We start from the raw sequence: 18,906 nt of genomic DNA on the forward strand, positions 1-18,906 counted from the left end.
ATTTTTCGCCAGCGGATATGGCCGAGTAGTTACGATTGTGGTTACACAATGGGGATAGACTAGGAACCAGTTTAAAAGTTACTTAGGTAAACAATATGGCGGCTAGTGGAGGGAAGTGGCGAATTTTCTGTCGAGTTTCTTTGGCAGTCTTATTTCTCGTGATTCTGAATTGTGAACTCATTTACACAACAAAACCAACAATAGCTGTTAAAGAATCGAAGCCTCTTACATGGGGTAAATAACTATAAAATAATATTTTATGATCATGCTGATTATTGAATCACAGGCACCTGAATTTTTATCAATCAGTCGCTTAATAAGCCAAATATTAAAAAAATTCTACCTCCTCTATAAATAAATACATTTTTGTATTTATAAATAGAGGTGGTAGAATGTTTTAATATTTGGCTTATTAAGCATGTTGTCTGTGATTGAATTTATTCCGACCTATAATCTGGCCCAAAATATTTATGCAGCACATTTGGACGATTTTTAATAAGAATACACATACCCGTGAAAGAAGGGTACATGTAAAGTGCGAAATCGAAATCGAAACAAAACGAAACCGAACGAAAGTAAATTTTACTTACTGGTATACAATGCCATTATATATACATGTACAGTGTATTATCAAAAATGCTTTCCATACATTCAATTAGGATTGAGGGATTACATTTATCTCAAAGAGACTGAAAATTTTCTGAGAAGACCTCAGTTTAAAATATAAAGAATCATTACTTTTCAGATTGCACAGATAACAACGGTGCAGTTGTTGGACATGAAGCAACATGGCCTACATCAACAGGTTCCTGTGATAAGAATAAATGTTGGCATGGAACGCTCAAGAAATTTGTCCTTACATACAGGTACTAAAGTATATCATTATTATCAAGGCCAAAATAAAATTATTATTTGTTTGAAATTGCCTCCCTCCTCATTGAAATATGCCCAGCTGATAAATTTTATAAGCCAAAAAAAAATTATTTGGATATTTTTATTTTTTAACCAATTTTTTTATTAGTTATACTTCAAGTTTATAAAATAATTAAAAAAATTCCCTCCCTCCCTCCTCGATCTGAAAACCTGCTAGTGCCAATTCCAAACAAAAATATTTTTAAGGATAACCTAAGGACAAAGGACCCCACATGTCACTTTGTTTTTCTCGTGTAATTGTGCAGCTAAAAAAGTGATAATTACAATAGACATGACTCTAAATATGACATTACAATCACTTATATTTTTCATTAAAAAGTCTTTTATGATGCAATATTTACATACATGCAACTATGTGAATATGTTTCCCAAGATGAACCATTATAAAAAGCAAAAACGTTCATTACTGTGTAAACTATAAACATAACCCATTCTTTTGCAAATTTAAAGTTGCTAAAAGATTCTATTACACGTATAAGTAATGTAAAGTACACTTTAATTAGCCTTTTAAAAGTTTCATAAATCAACTCAATTAAATTTTTTCTTAGAGTTTGCCCAAGTAATTCTTTATCGAATATTTTAATTAAAGAAGATATTTGATGTTCATGTAATTGTGCAGTAGATATTGTTAATGAGATATTCTCCTTCATGTTTTAATGCAGATCTCAGTGTGATTATTTAGTTAAAAGCTGGAGTGACTTACTTCAGGCAAGAATTTGGTTTAATTTGAATATTTTTGTTGCAGTTGCCCTTCATTGAAATCGGGTGAGAACCCTGACACAGATAACTGCTTTGAGACGTCCAATTCAGCTCTTAGCTTCCCAGATTGCTGTCCAACTCTTACCTGCAATTCCTCCGCTCCACTGACAACTTTAGCCCCAACAGGTCAACATTTTATACTCACAAATTAAAAACTGAAAAACAAAAATGATGACATATGAATTGGATATATTTAATTTTGAAGTATTTTAAAGCATTTGTTTTATCATCTGAGGAAGTGAAAAATAACTGTAAACTTTTTTGTGTGTGTACTTTTGATATTTCAAGGGTTAGTAACATTATGTTTGTTGCAAGTACTTTTTTGTGATTTCCAGCCTGCTATGACTTGGGGTCAGACTTTGCCTGTAGCGTGTGGTCCAACATGACCGCAGGCTGTGTCAGTGGGACGGACGGGTACGGGGACAGGATATACAACTACACGGTCGTCTACTGTAGAAAGACTTGTAGGTTAGTGTCTCCAATGTCAGTCATCGGAGAGAGAGAGAGAGAGAGAGAGAGAGAGAGAGAGAGAGAGAGAGAGAGAGAGAGATCTCAAAATCAATAACAAGTATTGGGCATAAAATCCTAATAGTTTACTTATGTCACTAGAACCGAATATAATTTATATTTCATTCATAAATTATATAATATATGCCTGATTTTAATGTTTTTTGTCACAATATTTATATGTATTACAATGTAAAGAATTCTTTTTTTTTATTTTAGGTTTTGTTAAACAAAACACTCATCAAGTGACAGAGGGATAAACATGTATTGTGCTCTGTCCAGGATATTGTAATATTGTACAATCAATTCTATAATCACCCTCACAACATTAATACACATATTAACCAAATGAATTTCATAGCAAACATTTTGTACTTTTATAATATTCATTTGTTTTTCTTGTCATTATTCCAATACTTTGTATATTCAAACTCTGTATGTTAAGCAGGTTAATTGCATTCAATCAAACCAAAAGACCAAAAACTGTAAAATTTTGTAAATATTCAGGGAGTAAATTAAATATGTAGCTTGTGATAATTTTTGCAGGTATTAAGACTTGTAACAAAAATTTTTGTTTTTTTTACCAGAAGCTATTTCTTTTCATGATGATTTTGCAAATCTGAAGTTATTTTAAAATTTGAAAAGCACCTCAGAAATGCCTCCACAATATTGTAGTTCTGGTCTTGTCTTTCAGTTTTGTTTCATCTTGTCTTACAATTCAATGTTGATGGATTTCTTTCTGTGATAGGGTTTTTTTTTTTTTAATTTCTTCTTATAAACTTTGTTATACATATTTACATTATATTTTAATACTTTATATTTTATGAGATTATCATTATCCACCAAATGCTGTATATTAGGGCAGGTCCCAATGTATATAAAATAAATTTCCTTGTTTAATAAATCTTATTTAATACACATGCCAGATTGGAGTGGGGCGTTTTTTTATGCTGAATAACTTTGAGTCGCTTATAGTTGATCAACTAAGCTTTTACTGCAACATTTTTAATAATGTCAACCTACCGGTACTTTAATCTTGACATCCCTTCCACCACCCAAACAAAGCAAAAAAACATGCACACACACCAAAGTCAATGTTTTAAGGGTGTAATAATGTTATATGTTATATATGTATTGTTTATTATCGGACAAACAGATTGCACAGTATGGACGCCTTTACTTAAAGTGTAACTTTTGTGGGAGATAATGACGATAGGCAAAGGCATCATGGATTATGCATTGAAGTTTTTCAAGATTTCTTTAATATTTATGTTCTTTGAACTTGGGCATTATATTAGAAATACTTTCATGTGTTTTAGAGATTCTAATCCTGAAAATTTCCCCTTATTAGCTTTACATATGCTCTATACCCCTATACTATGTCCCCATTACTAATCTGAGTGAATTAAGGTCATTTTAGGCCTCTCTTTTTTGGGAGTTGATTTTAATCAACTCTCCTATGCAGTTACTCTGGCAAACCGAAAGTGAAACAGTGTTTGGACCTAAGCACAAATCACCGCCGCTGACAAGACTTAGATCTTGAAAATATTAGATAAATTCTGTGTACTGTATGCTGAACCATTAATTTTCAAGGAAACGTATTATTACATACCTTGAAAATAGTCAGATTTAAAATAGTAGGAACAATTTAGATATATTTTGTAGTCGTATGTATTCCTACGCCAGAGTGCAATTTAGTCTCGTTTATCCAGACGCTCGGCTGTATCCGTAAATCTCCGACAAACAGTGAGTCTCTCTTGGTAGTCGGAGATTAACGGAGACAGCCGAGCATCTGGTTGAACGAGACTAGAGTTCAATATTGCTTGGATCCAGACATGTGTACAATTTTTAGAAATATTTCGTTTACTGATACATAGTTTGATGGAATTAGTTCTATCTTTTAATATTACACAACATGATTCATATGGGGTTTTCTTGAAATTCTTGTCCGAAATGTTCAAGATTTCATATTATAAAAATGTGCGTAATTCAAATACAGATTAGAAACTACTTGCCTTGCAAAATAACATATCGTTGATTTTAAAATTAATAATAATCGATAAAATCAACTCCCGTCAGTACTTCAGTACTTTGATTTTTCTTGGATGTGTAGTTGGATCAGCACCAGAGCACGTGACAGAAGTTCACACCCTGATGAACTTATCACAAGTCACATGACTTTATAGTACAAGTGAAGTCGCCAGGTGTTGTGTTGATTTATATTGACCCTTTGATAAGTAAATCACAGTCATACATGCTTACATTACTGTACAATTATAACGAGAAATTTTGAAATTAAAAATTAGATGAACTGAATAATATGACATCCATGAAAGTCGATTTATTATAACAAGTCTATAAAACACAGCAAAAAAATCAAGAATCTACAGACCATCAACATACAGAGTATATGAATTCATCAAACAATTTACGATTACATCAGAAAATATTATAAGTCGGTCACTTTTAATAAGAAAAAAGATCATTATATATTTCATAGTAAAGTCTACAATTCAAATTGATCATTTTTTTCAATAGAATTCTATCATAATATACTTCGATTAATGTAAAAAAAAAAGTTCTATTTAGCCATAAATGGTTTTCTCAAGCAGGGAACAAACAAACAAATTACATAAAATAAATAAATATCACACAATTCTTACACAACATGTGTATTACATATAATCGCTATCACGCGACCCCAGATCATGAATCCACGACCCGTGTTATCACATAGTCAATTGGACGACCGTGTTAATTGATTTTGAACTCTCTATTTATATAGATTACTGAATCTGGAAAATATATGTTTTGTGTGTCTAATTATAGAAATATTTGCATTACACAAAATATATGCAATTGATATTTCCCCCAAAAAATCTCTAAAACATAAAAATGTTCATTTCACGTAAAAAAGTACAATAATTTAGATTCATGAAAATAAATAAATGATGTTTATATAAAATGATTATTATATAAACAGTTTCAGTGCAAGGCGTCCATTCAGCTCAAATAAAAAATAAGCAATTCTTAAACAACACAGAGACTTCAGCAAATAAGGGTGGCAAGCAGAATACATAGAGTTCATAAAATATTGATAAATAATAGTAAAGCGAGAAAGGATTACAATCCTTAATCCCTGTGACCTTTCATAGCTTATGAATTCTTTTGGGTTAAATATATCATATAAGGTAAATCGCGCTTTACCGAAACCTGTGTTCTTCATCTTAAATTGTCATTTTGGACATAACACAAATATTAATGAGAAATCATTTCATCTTGTGTTATCCAAATATTACTTCGTAATGTAGCCTTTTGAACCATACGAATAATACACAATATATGTAATGACGTAAAACTTTTGAAAAAAATGGGTGTGGGTTTTGTTCCTTTTTTTTGGGGGGGGGGGGGGGGCAATGGAAGTCAACTTTCTAAATATCACGTTTCTGTTGTGCATTTGACGTTGTCGTCTGCTTTGAGATACTGATCAAACTCCGTGCTGTCAATCTCTGTCACATCTCTTAGTTCTTGTGACGACAACACGTAGTTTTCCGGAGTTTCCAACTCTGGACACTGAATTGCGGACGACATGGCTCCGTGCAAGAAGGTCAAAGGTCGCTCTTGCAAATAATGACACATTTCGACACGAGTGTTGGAACAACCATCGGAAAAGTCAAAACCCTTAAATCTGTTGTAATAGGGTGGAGTATCCGGGTATTCTCGGAAGTTCAAAGTCGCATCGGTCATCGTGTGGTCAAAACTCATTTCCTCCGAGACAGAGAACGGGGTTACCATCTTCGGATGTGATGGCACAGGACTGGCAGGAGGCGTTAGGTGACCAGAATTAAGCACGACACCTTCGATTTCCCCGAAATCGTACGCAGTCCGATTGTCATCATGGGGGACTTTGAACTTGGCCTTTCTCCGACGCGGGCGGTACTTGTAATCCGGGTATTTTTGCATGTGGAGATCTCGCAACTTGTCAGCCTCTTCGCTGTAATACTTCTTTTGAGAAGGACTGAGCTCTCGCCATTTTTGTCCTAAGAAAAGATTTTACAATTTAGACAGACTGATTTAAACAGAAGTGAATATCAATGATCTTAGTTTTTTGTTTTGTTTTTTTTTGGTTTTTTTTTTTGTAAATTAGATTTTTATCATTTTTTAATTATGTTACCAATATTGGTGATTATTTTATTGAAATCTTTAAGAGTTTGGAAAACATGTAATGTTTATTAACGAATAAAAACTTTAATTTAATCAATTATAAATGAAAATTTTTGTGAGAAATATCATTATGTAGTGTTTATTCATATTAAATCGTTCGGTGTAAGGATTTTTTTATCGATAAAAATCATTTGATTGCATAAAATTTGCTTTTTATTATCTGAAGAACAGACAGTTACTGTCGTTTTCAGTTGTAAAACTTCCAGATATTGCATAACAACAACGAAGTGTTCACTGTATTTTATTACCATTGTAAATTGTCTTTGAATGTGATGTCTGAAGTAAATACGCGACAGGTGATTAAATATATTGCGTGTATGTACTTTAATACAAATGATTTTTAAAAATGTTTCCACATGATGTAATAGCCTCTAATGATTTAGCATGGGTTTATTATTTTTTTTTTTAATAAAATAAGTATCTAACAAATAAATTCTACATGTGCAATATGTACGATAAAGCATTTTTTTAAATAAAAGAATTATGCAAAAATGTCATTATTTAAAATAAGGTAGAGAAAAATATGAGTCATTTATTTTTTTTTTAATAAAAAAAAACATATTACTTTGTTGGATAAACGGTAAAGTTCTAATTCAAGCATACCGGTCATCATTCATTATGCGACAACTCACCAAGGATTTTACTCAGGTCAGCATTGTGAACTTCCGGATTTTCCAGAGCTAATTTCTTCCTTTCCGTTTTGGCCCAGACCATGAAAGCGTTCATTGGGCGTCGAATGCGTTCCTCCCCTCTTTTACCCTGGGGTGGGTTCGGTATAAACTCGTGACTAGAACCAGTCTCAGGCATCTGGTACGAAGTAAAGATATCCTTAATCGGTGGCAACTTCATTTTGTTATCCGAATTATCCATAGCTGGGGTTATTTTTTCAGTTTATTTCCCTGTATAACAAATCGGTAGGCACACGTAGTCTATGCAGTGAACTCATAATTTTTTGTAAATAAATACCCAGGTAAATTGTGTATGTCACTTAAAATAGCAGGGGAAATTGCTGTACATATATCAGTGGGCGAGATTCATGTCAATCATCTACCTTTATTATCTTATCACAAATTTCAAAGGGCAGTAAAAGTGAAACTTTTATATACAAGCACATCCATACCCGTAAAAACCACAAAGATACAAAATCCAGTTCGGGCGTCACGAGTCTCATTACATTAGCTATATGTATATCAAAATCACCAAGAGTTTAGGGGTGTTTATTTTCTTTCCAGTACTCTTTTATATGTATATATTTTTAAAGTTTTGTGTTGGTTTTTTTTCGTGAAGATTTAGTTATTGATTCATTAATTCATCTATCAATTTATTTATCATTTACCTATATATATTCATTTGAAAAATGAGAAAGACTGTAACGTTCATAACGAAAAATGTTTAAAAAAAAATTAAAAAAAAAAAATTTTAAAGGGACCTAGATACGATTTGGGGTCTAAATTTCATTTTATATTATTTTTCATGCATAAAATAGTTTAATTGAGCATTTTGAATGATATACCAAAATTTAAATGTTAGAAGTCAAGTTAATTACAAGCAAAATAAAGAGGTATAACAAATGAATTGTTATGCAAACAAATCTCGAGTCTGCTATTTGTTTACAAACAATATGTAAAGAAATTGCCATTTCCTTGACAAATTAATGAGTTGTGGCAAACAAGATAAACTGATTCAATGTGTTTGAAAATAGTATCATCAACAAAAAAGCAACACAGAGAGAGAGAGAGAGAGAGAGAGAGAGAGAGAGAGAGAGAGAGAGAGAGAGAGAGAGAGAGAGAGAACTTCAGATTTTTATAAGCATGCATCGTTTCATAAATATTACATTCGTTTTTCACTCTAGGAGTTTTGAAAAGACGTTGTTAATCGGGAAAAAAAGAACATAAATTGAAAAAAGTACATATTCTAATCATATAGACGCCTTGGAAAAAACAAAGCGACATGATCGAAGGGATTCTTGTCACAACTTTTTTAGCATTTAATGAAATGCCAAAAAGTAATCTCATAGTTTCTGTTCGCCCTTGAACAACACTGATTATTATTGACGGATTCCTGGTAAATATAGCGAGGCATTCTAAGCCATCGCGGAGGATGAGTCTTTGGTTGGGGAAAAGTGGAAACAAATGTATCTACTGCACGCGCTCTGTCATGCAGGGAACTGAATAGGATATCTTTCCTGTCTACAGTGGGGATCTGATTTCTGCATGTGCGCGCACCTTGTTGCATTAGACATCACATACTACACGAGCCGACCTTGCCGGACTCTCTTCCGTGAAGGTAAGTGACCAACAATGTTTTTGCTTCATGTATGCATGTTTACCTGTTCTTAATTAAAGTTCGCTAAATCCAAACCTTTTTAAACTTTTTTTTATTTTTGTTGTTGTATTTACGGATATTTCGCAAGGTTTTGGATAAGTTATCAACGTAATTAATCAAGAGCGATATACTTATTTTCATGAATAAAATCAAATTATATTAACCCTTATCGTAAGTAAGAAATTATAGATCTGCGATGTCTTGGCAGCAGCGCAATAAGGCTGTCTCAGTTTGGTGCTAGAAGTGGTGTCGTAATTGGTTTGTGGATGATGATTTTTGACGTCAATGCAGTTGACGTATAATCGAATTAGAAAAAGAGAAAAGAAAGCTGAATGTTATTGCCTACACCTGCTGATGCTGCTGAAGTAGTTGCACAAACATTCCTTGTTCCGAGGTATGCACGTGTAGCTAAGAGGATACCAGGAAGTATAGGTATAGAGCAAAGCTCGCCGCTGACCGGACTGTGTGTATAACGATAAAAAGCGGAATGTCGATTGAAGACTACTATAAATAAATAGAGAACAATTGTTCTTATTGAAACTTAAGTAGAGGTTGGATGATACTTATAGATATTTTACACGAGAGAGAGAGAGAGAGAGAGAGAGAGAGAGAGAGAGAGAGAGAGAGAGAGAGAGAGAGAGAGAGATTTTTAAAAACACCTTTTTAATAATCAAAATGTTTTGCTTCTTTGTTTCAGTACAATATAAGTCATGGCGTCTGGACCATTAAAGATTTGTGTCTGTGGGGGTGACAACAACACTCATCTCGTCGCAGCGTTCTCCGCATCCAACCCGGAAGCTGAGACGCGCATTCTGGTCCTTAACGAAGAAGAGGCCACTAAATGGGAAAATACACTGGACAAGAAAGGGGGTATGGTTCTAACCATCAACGAGGAGTCTGGTACTAAGAGAGATGTTAAGGCAAAACCTAGGCTGGTGACAAGCAATCCAAAGGAAGCCATCAATGCTAGCGACCTTATCATCCTTACAACGTCAGCTCTGGACCACGAGAAATATCTCCAAGCAATTGAACCGTTTGTAAACAGGAACGCCGTCATTATTGGTTTACCGGGAAGGCCCGGATTTGAATATCTGTGTTATAAAATTTTAGGGAGCAAAGCGGATCTTTGCACGTTTCTGTCTTTCGAAGAACCGTCTTGGACATCCAAGCTCATAGAATTTGGTTATCAAGTAGAAGCCCTGAGTGCCATGAAGGTTTTGGTCGGTTCAATTGTTCGTGGGCGAGGAATTTGCAGACGACCGCCCCTGATGTGTCTTCAAATGATACATGGAAGTCAACCGTTGTTTCGACCTTCTAGGCATTTTTTAGAGGTCACACTATCGCCAAACACGTTCCTTCGCCCAGTTATTATCTATGGGCAATGGGACAAATGGGACGGAAAACCCGTATCAGAGGCACCACTATTTTACCATGGAATTAGCCAAGAAACAACCGAAATTCTAAACGTCTGCAGCCAAGAATGCCTGGATATAGCACAGGCATTAACGACATCCGAACAAGTCCGAGTTGATGTGACGGGCGTGCAGGATTTGTACCAGTGGTGCATGGAACGATTCAAGGGGGACTATAGTAGCAATGCCGATTTGCACAGTATCCTCACTACCATAAAGCAATTCGCCGATTTGCGGCACGTGATGAAAGAAGCAGATGGCGGTCTGGTACCGGATTTCGACTGTCTTATCGAGGATTTAGAAGCGGGATTAGTGGTCATCAAAGGTATTGCACTGATAGCCGAAGTACAAACTCCTAAAACAGATGAACTTATTACGTGGTGTCAAGAGAAAGTCGGCAAACAGTATTTAGTGAACGGAGAATTAACTGGAAGTGACGTTGCAGCTTCCAGATGCCCCCAGAGGTTCGGTCTATCAACGCTAGAAGCAGTCGTAAATGGAAAGCTACTAGATCAAGAACTTTAGCAAATTACGTTTAAAAGAATCTTCATTCCATTAACACTGTCCATTACCTTAAATATGAAATGCTAATATAATTTTTCACCCGCCCTCATTTATGTGTAATTGAGTGATTTTATATATAAAATATATATCGATAAACGAAGGTTTGAACACACTCCTTCCAAATTTCAGAGGTACACTTGTAAACAAGCATACATTGTACTGATTAGTACTACAATACATGTATAGTACATCAAGAGAAAGCGAGACAGCATGATGTCAGCTACTAATGAGCTGTCGCGATCGTTATCAGGGTAACTATGACGGTAGGGGAGATAATGCTGTCAGACGGCCTTGGTGTAACTTATCAACAAGGTAATCCGAGAATATCCTAACTCCAATCACAAACAAACCCACTGAACACACGAAATGTATTATGAAACTTAATATTGACCAGAGACGCTTTTTTGAAACACGCTTACTAGGACACGGAAGAGCCACAGAGACGTATACCGTATATCCGGTAATTTTCGCGATGATCTTATTTTCGCTATTTCTTTCAAATCGCAAAATATTGAATACGTAGAAATTATATCTTAAATTATTTTCAAAAAGAAACTTTTAAAATCGCAAAAATGACTTTCGCACATTAAAAATGCAACATGTTTTCCCCATTTTCGCAAATTTTGTGACACGCGAAAGAAACAAAATAAATTAAGGAATGTTAAATTTTCTAATTTCACATGAAGACATATCCAAGTTCAATTTAGGTATAGTTGTGCAAATCAACTTGTAAAAAAACATTATTTTGCCTTGGACTTAAATGACGCAACGCCAATATTCAATAGATAAAGGGCCTTGTGTGTTGCCGTCGATAATTCTGTAGTCAGCTAGTAGAAAATTATAGACTGCAACAAAACGGCCGCGAGGTCTTTTTTCGTCTTCAATTTGTTAATATGCATGAAGTTTGAGGCCTTGACAAAACAAAGCACTTATTAGGTTAGTTACTGAATGTCCACGGGAATATGTTGGGTTTCAACAAACCTTATAGTTATACTTTGTGGTATCCTTATCATAATAATGTTTATTAGTATTTATATAAAGTTCTAAAAAGATTACAATTTCAAACTCAGAGTCTCAGTCAAAACTTTAATAATAACATCGACAAGAAACAAATATTGAATGTTCTTTGCAACAAAAATTGCTTGGAAAAAAAAAATGAAATAATATTCCACATTTCTAAGACAGACAGTAAAAACAGACACATAAAACTGATATCAAAGGATTGTATCTATTGAACACAAACATTTTAATGTCAAAAATACATTGCCACATGTTTGGTGCACATGAATAGAGATCAGTGGGAAATAAATATATACGGTATGTACATATGTACTAGTATGTTATTCACAGCTATTAGCCCATTTGAGGACAGAATCACAGTTTCAAAAGCATTATACAATTAAGTTACTTATAACAAATAATTACTTTTTCACTATAGCACTTTTAAATTTAGACAGAACATTAAAGAGACAAATTGCAAAAATTTTACATTTGTCAATGAATTTGAAATAATATCCCACCTGTTATCCTATTGCACACATTCTTATAAAATATTTCAAGTTTCATACATATATATAAATATAATAAGGGGGAAAAATAAATAAAAATAAATGGAATTTGCAAAACACTGACTTTCTGTGCATTCCTAAATTATATAAATATCATAAATCAGAGAAACATTTTCATTCCTAACATTCATTTTTACTCTTAATTAATTCTACATTTTCTTCATGAATTTCATCGATATCACATAACAACTTGCATATCATAATTATCAAAAATTTAGTAGATGTATGACAACATACAAATGCTAACAAAGACTACTCTACATACATACACTGGTATCTATAGAAAAGACAAACATCTTCCAATAATTAAATATTAACCTCTTTATATGAGAGTTTGATGTATATTCTAATTTATAAATGTAAAACATTTAACAGACACTGTACTACATCACAATTCTGTGATTTGTATATATATAAATCTAAATGCTGTTCAAAATTGTTTACTCACTTTATATACAAGTGGTGGTATCAACTTAAGAAAACTAAAAAAATAATATCAAATGCTTGTTCTTATTGGTAGCAACTATATAAAAAGTAAACTGCTCCTCTGACTTTTATTTTTACACCTAAATTCAATCTTTTTAAAATTAGACTCGTAAAACCGCTCCTCTACGATATGCTGTTCATGATCTAACAATATCCCTTACAGGGTATCTCAGAGTGACCTTTCAAATAGCCAATGAAATCACTGCTTTTGAAATCTTGACTGGTAGTTTGAACATGTTGTTTCTTTATCACAGATGAACTTCAATCCCCGAGATGCCTTGTAATGTGAACAAAGTTATGGCGAAGTTTCTTAGTTTTTGTACGGTAATTGTTATTTGCATTATTCAAGGAAAAATAGCAAATCAGAAGGATTTTATACACAATATTGGCAGAAAAACTTAAAAGGGCATAAAATAGACAACCAAGCATTAGAGATAGTTATAAGAAATAAAGCTATCAAAGTATGTAAGACTTGTTTACTAAAGCTTGAATCCGATTGGTTTTCATGTATATATTTATTTATACTTAAAAGGTCGTCCTGAGATGATTTTGTATGGAATGTTGGTGGATCTTGTATAGCTTATTGTAGTGGAGTGGTTTTACATGTCTAATATTAATCAGATTTCATCTAAATCGTAGTTAATATCACAAAAGTTTCGATCAAATATTCATTTCCACAATTAGATGGAAGTACATAGTGTCTTCCATCCACAATGGTGACACCCACCCTTTCTCTTTAACTACAAGATGATGATTGTTGAAATATTGGAGATATGTTGCATTCAAAGGAAATCAAACAGACAAATCGGAATCAATCTTATATGAGAACATGGTATACTTATCTAAAGAACAGTTCATTTCTACACACTACTCCTGAGAAATTGATGAAAGCAGGGACCTATATTTAATAGTATCCATGTTTAGGTCTCTGATGAAAGCCAGCATTGGGTAATGGGCGTGTCTGCCTTTCTCACACAAGTCTGTCAATCAGGGCGAAGAGAATATTGCCCGGCAGTCTCTGATGCTGATATATCAAGGTTCCTACGGAATTCATTACCTAGCAAATATACACATATACAGTACTGATCAGACCCAACCTAACAGAAAGTAAACCCCAACTAAACCCTGGGTTTACTTTCTGGGTTTACTTAAGGTTTTACCCCAGGGTTACTAAAGTGGACCCAGAGTAAACCCAGAGTAAACCCAAGTAAACCCAGATTGGACACAGAGAGAAAGCCTGGTCAGATGTACACCCCTGAAAGCAGACGCTAACTGTGTATTCAGAATATACAAGGGACAGGAATTACAGGCAGTAGGATGGTAAAATAAAAGACGGGTCTGCTTCACATTTCAGTGCGTACAGTTGATCTCAAGAGCAATTTCCAAGTAAACCCAAAGTAAACACAGAGTGGACCCAAATTTTCAAAAAGCAAACCCAGAGTAAACCCAAAGTAAACCCCAGGTTCAGTTGCGGTTTACTCTGGTGTTAGGTTCAGTCTAATCGTTACTGTATGTACACTCATAAAAATTTCTAAAAAACTTAATTGTGAGCAATTGCAAGATCCATTGAAAACATACAGATGAAATACAGAGCTTTGTTATAAACAACATGATGCAACATTTTTAAAGATTCAATACAGATAAGAAGGAATATAATTAATCAACAGGTTTCTATCAACTGTCTGGATGAACTCCCAAAACGGAGTTCACGGAAGTGAATTTCTGCAAGCATTTTGGAGTCCGTTTTGGGAGTCTACGCATGCGCACTGGTACAAAATATGGCGATTTTTCGATGAAAACATGGGGTCAACAAGAAATCGTCTTGCAAAGTGCTGCATGTGTTGGCAGACTTCTTATATGTTATAAAAGACCCAGAATATAATTTACTATTGATCGTATTTGCACAAAATAGGGGTTTATTTGCACTTAAGAAAGTTATTCATCTACGAAGTTGGACGTTAGGACAATGCTTAAAAAGTGATATTTTTGTGTTTTTCATGGAATTTTATTGTTAGTTAAAGGTAAATTGCATTAAATTTTACTTTTTTCATATTGTGTTACAATTTAAAATCACCAAACATACAAATTGATAAGTGCGTAAACGAAAAAAGCTTTGATTACTAACAAAAACTGGCTGCTCTAGCAATGATTAAAAAAGTCAATTCAAAAAATAGGATTGATTGTTTAAAAGCCTAGAAAATTAAACAAATTGTCACTCTAGATAAAATATTGAACTGATAATTATCATTAAAACAATTATAGTCGCTCGCAGCATTTGTGATGTTAGAAAACCATGTTAATTATATAATCATTCAAGATAATTGAATAATTTAGCATGAAAATGATTGAAATGAGACTAAACTTTAAACAAACAATGATAAATAAACATATCGAAGTTTTTGGTGAATTTTTCATTTTAAAAATTAATCATACGTAATTCAAGTAAACGGCTATGAACATAGGATATCAATATGACACATAAACGTTCAGAAATGTTTTTTAAAGTTTAGAATTAATTTTTGTTGTGTTTTTGGCCAATTTTAGAGATTTATTTAGAACCAAGGGGCATAACTCACATGTTTACATTAGAAACGCCATTTTACCACAATGCATGATGGAGCCAAAGACTTTATTTTGGGAGTTAACTCCGTTTTGGTAGTCTTGTCTAGACTGATCAAGATTTGTTGTTAAACTTTGTAGGAATATTTGTGTAAGTTTGCATGTACCTCATTAGAAAGTGATTCTGAAGTTTGGTCCTTTTTTGGATAAATGGGATCCCCTATAAACATCCTGGAAGAAACAGAGGAATACATCATCATCATCATCATCAAATCTAAAACCTTAATATGACAGAGTTACCTTTGCTAAAATTACATGTATGTTACTTTGATGCCCAGATTTAATTTCAAAACACAGATAAAATGAGCTAGAATGCCCCCCCCCCCCCCCCCCACCACCAAATATTTTTTTAACTCTCTTAACAAAAAAAAATTATGCGGGAAAATTTCTTACTTGAATTTAACAGGAAAGAATCCATAGATTGGAACAAGAGGAAGGCGAGTCTTTTCATACAACCTTCGTAGACAAGCTTCAAGAAAAATTGTAAATCCTGAGACATCAAACTTCATCAAAATTTCTAAATTTGGTAGAGATTTACAGTATGGACTAATGCCTTAGCCATCTCAATATTTGGATTGACACCTTTCATCAACAAGAGTGTTAGTCCAAATATCAAGCTGAGCCAAATTTTTATCAAGATTATAAATTTAAAGTTCTTCTATCAAAATGAATACTATTCATTTGTTTGTGATGTAAATTACATGTAGGAACAGTAAAGTATTTTTGGCAGATATCTGACTGCTTAAATTCAACATATTTAACATTGTACATATAACTACAAAAGGCACTTCAGTCCTACTACATAGTACTTGTAATTTAAAGGGGGAATAACTCACCCCTGGTAACCTTGGGGGTTCTAAAGGCTTCTCTAACATTCTGTGTGAACACTGGAATTATTGGCTGTAAAATGAAGACAAACATTACATATCAAGGGTTGTGGAAATTTGATTGACAGGATCAGCCCTCTTCTGGAAACACACATTCTCTAATTCTAATCAAAGATCAAATCAAACCTTAAAATGATATCAATGAACCCTTCACAAATAGTCATACCACATTTGCTTGTATAGCAGCTTTGGCAAATCCCTGACGTTTTCCCCACAATATGGGATAGTTCTCATCACCAAACAACGCTTCTCTCACTCCACCTGTAACGCACATGTACTGCATACAGAAAACCAAGCAGATTAAGTCACATTATTAATAAATGATAATCTCATAATTCTCAAATACGCTGCCTACAAAAAGGATATATTTGCTTATCAAGTTATTTTCATAATAAAAAACAAACATTCTGAGAGTATGGCATAAGCAACCCACGTCTCTTTCGTGCATCCGGATTATTTTTTTTATGTGCTAAATAGGTTTCAAGAAAATTCGATGGAAGATTCTTTTCAAATTACGAATCCCATTAGTAAAACAACGAGTTGTTTTATAGTAAAATTAATTTCTTCATCATCTGTTCATCAATCTTAATAAAACTTAAACTTAATCTGTAGTTTCTCATTATAAAGCTACACTGCAAGTTTCAAATAGATTCACTAAACCATAACGAAAAAAAAGGTTTGGAAAACAAAGTTGGTACAGAATGACCGACAGATAGCAATAAAGACTTAAGTCCCCTCCGGTTTCACCAGCAGGGGACTAATGAAATTAAACAAGCATACCTGGAGCAATGGCCAGCAAGTGTCCATCATTCAAGACACTAACACAGCTTTGTAGTGTACCAGGGGTGACTCTGAAGACCTCCAAAAACCTTCTTAACCCTGTCAATGTATGATTTGGAAAAAACAAATTCTACCATTATAGATTTGAAAAAAATTACAAATTCTATCATTATAGATTTGAAAAATAATAAATTTTGAAAACTTGAAGGCATTGACCTGGTATATGGAAAAGGAAGTTGTCCCCTACTGCTCTTATATGTCTCTTCTTTTCCAGTAAACATCTGGCAGCAAGGTAATAGAAGTCAATGGGTAAAGTTCCATGGTAGTATACAATCAATGCTGCACCCTTGTCAGGGATCTTCTCCAAACCATCTATCTCAAAACCTATCACCAGTATATCATAAAGTACCAGTATATATTTCAGAAAAAAATACTGTGACCAGAAACAGCACGTAAATATTTCATTTCTGTTATCAAACAAAGTTTTCATATGATTATGATTTTTATAGTGTAAAGTTTATATGCAAATCAAATGTCAATTTTAAACAATGTCATCTGATACTAATAAAAAAAACAACTATATCAATAAAGTTAGAAAGATACTCATGCAGATAATGCATTATTAAGTGAAATCCTTACCATGCCAAATTCTTCCCTGGGCATCCCAGGCAGCAGCTATGGCTGTCCTTGCACCATCCCATACATCATGATTGTAAGCCTCTCTGAAGTTGTGTCGGTAATTGTATAAATGAAGAAAGAATGCTGAACAGTATAGAAATAACAGGATAAAGATTGGAAGTAGGAATGAAAGAATAATGGGATATATGACCCAAAGCACCCAGCGCCAGTAGTCTATGTCAAGGTCACTCAGCGTCTCTTGGAAACCTTCCCAGTAACCAAGGCAATATTCCCAAGTCCCTAAAAAAGTGTAAGAAAAATTTATTTTTTTGTGTAGGCTCTTTTAGTAAAAACATATTTACTTATTTTTTTGTGGGTTTGGGGGGGGGGGGGGGGGGTAGGTTAAGAGATAAGTAACTGCCTATGCAATTGAAGATTTGGAAAAGATTTAAAAGTGTCTTATTGAACAAGTTAGGCCAAATTGTCAATTTTCCCATTACCACAGGTTTCAAATTCACTTATGATTCTTTCATTAGAATGTGTTGTAATAAAAAAGAGGACAGACAGACAATTATCTTATATCTACAGCTATTTCATACTATCCCGTCTTTGAAAAATTGCTGTTGTAATAGCAATTGTTTCAGAGTATGTTTTGGACCGAATTTTCTCTATCTTTAAATGGGAGTTTATTAATTTTTCACAAAATAAGAGATTCACATTTTCTTTACCTTCCCATATTCCATTATTAGAAGCTGACATCATCTTTATACATCGAAAAGTCTTTCTACCTTCTTAACACTACATGTTTGTTGAGTAGTTGTGTTCAAACCCGACTCTTTGCCGATTGAAGATTCAGAGTTGGTTTTATCTTTAATCAGGCCTACGAAACTTCCGGTATACAATCTTTTTATCAAACACACACAAATGCACAACAAACTGTTAACATTTTGCTACATTGACTCTCAAGTCACATAGAATATTCCTTTTCACAGACAATTACTATTTCCATGTTTCCTTCAGGATAAATAGTGCGATATGGTATGCCGACATCTTAATTGACTCCAATTTCGACTTTATCAGGGCAAGAAAAGACATGTGCATCTGCACGAAATGGACAAGTACACGTAACAGGCTGTACAGCTATTACTATTTGTGCTAAAAATCGATGTAGTTCGTACATGGGTTGTTACAATAATACTATACAATCGAAGAATTGGTCAACCT

At 33.7% G+C, this 18,906-nt stretch overlaps 4 protein-coding genes across 4 annotated transcripts; 2 read left to right on the forward strand and 2 right to left on the reverse strand.

Moving 5' to 3' along the window:
- Positions 1–73: 73 nt before the first annotated feature.
- Positions 74–3,124, forward strand: LOC128165207 (uncharacterized). Its single transcript, XM_052829475.1, has 5 exons — positions 74–234; positions 746–866; positions 1,679–1,818; positions 2,028–2,160; positions 2,419–3,124. The coding sequence occupies exons 1-5, from the start codon at positions 96–98 to the stop codon at positions 2,426–2,428; spliced, it is 543 nt and encodes a 180-aa protein (XP_052685435.1). The 5' UTR covers positions 74–95; the 3' UTR covers positions 2,429–3,124.
- Positions 3,125–4,402: 1,278 nt separating this feature from the next.
- On the reverse strand, positions 4,403–7,516 carry LOC128165205 (transcription factor Sox-18A-like). The gene is made up of 2 exons (XM_052829474.1): positions 7,056–7,516; positions 4,403–6,239 (listed from the first exon to the last, which is right to left on the reverse strand). Exons 1-2 carry the CDS (start codon positions 7,291–7,293, stop codon positions 5,638–5,640), a joined length of 840 nt encoding a protein of 279 aa, XP_052685434.1. The 5' UTR covers positions 7,294–7,516; the 3' UTR covers positions 4,403–5,637.
- A 999-nt stretch (positions 7,517–8,515) lies between these two features.
- On the forward strand, positions 8,516–10,773 carry LOC128165198 (octopine dehydrogenase-like). Its single transcript, XM_052829459.1, has 2 exons — positions 8,516–8,709; positions 9,446–10,773. Exon 2 carries the CDS (start codon positions 9,459–9,461, stop codon positions 10,683–10,685), a length of 1,227 nt encoding a protein of 408 aa, XP_052685419.1. The 5' UTR covers positions 8,516–8,709; positions 9,446–9,458; the 3' UTR covers positions 10,686–10,773.
- Positions 10,774–11,796: 1,023 nt separating this feature from the next.
- On the reverse strand, positions 11,797–18,579 carry LOC128165203 (transmembrane protein 68-like). The gene is made up of 9 exons (XM_052829470.1): positions 18,411–18,579; positions 17,704–17,982; positions 17,281–17,448; positions 17,065–17,163; positions 16,451–16,545; positions 16,234–16,297; positions 15,791–15,866; positions 15,505–15,568; positions 11,797–13,835 (listed from the first exon to the last, which is right to left on the reverse strand). The coding sequence occupies exons 1-9, from the start codon at positions 18,442–18,444 to the stop codon at positions 13,749–13,751; spliced, it is 966 nt and encodes a 321-aa protein (XP_052685430.1). The 5' UTR covers positions 18,445–18,579; the 3' UTR covers positions 11,797–13,748.
- Positions 18,580–18,906: the final 327 nt, after the last annotated feature.

The sequence above is a fragment of the Crassostrea angulata genome, chromosome 10, assembly GCF_025612915.1.
Source record: "Crassostrea angulata isolate pt1a10 chromosome 10, ASM2561291v2, whole genome shotgun sequence".
NCBI classification, from domain to species: domain Eukaryota; kingdom Metazoa; phylum Mollusca; class Bivalvia; order Ostreida; family Ostreidae; genus Magallana; species Magallana angulata.

Coding starts and splice junctions, on each gene's coding strand:
- LOC128165203 (XM_052829470.1), bottom strand. CDS start 18,444: ATGATGTCAGCTTCTAATAATGGAATATGGGAAG. Junction 17,449..17,703: donor CCAGGGAAGAATTTGGCATG/GTAAGGATTTCA, acceptor TACTGGTGATAG/GTTTTGAGATAGATGGTTTG. Junction 13,836..15,504: donor CAGAATCACTTTCTAATGAG/GTACATGCAAAC, acceptor TATATTTGCTAG/GTAATGAATTCCGTAGGAAC.
- LOC128165207 (XM_052829475.1), top strand. CDS start 96: ATGGCGGCTAGTGGAGGGAAGTGGCGAATTTTCTGTCGAGTTTCTTTG. Junction 235..745: donor ATCGAAGCCTCTTACATGGG/GTAAATAACTAT, acceptor ATTACTTTTCAG/ATTGCACAGATAACAACGGT. Junction 867..1,678: donor AAATTTGTCCTTACATACAG/GTACTAAAGTAT, acceptor TTTTTGTTGCAG/TTGCCCTTCATTGAAATCGG.
- LOC128165205 (XM_052829474.1), bottom strand. CDS start 7,293: ATGGATAATTCGGATAACAAAATGAAGTTGCCACCGATTAAGGATATC. Junction 6,240..7,055: donor TGACCTGAGTAAAATCCTTG/GTGAGTTGTCGC, acceptor ATCTTTTCTTAG/GACAAAAATGGCGAGAGCTC.
- LOC128165198 (XM_052829459.1), top strand. CDS start 9,459: ATGGCGTCTGGACCATTAAAGATTTGTGTCTGTGGGGGTGACAACAAC.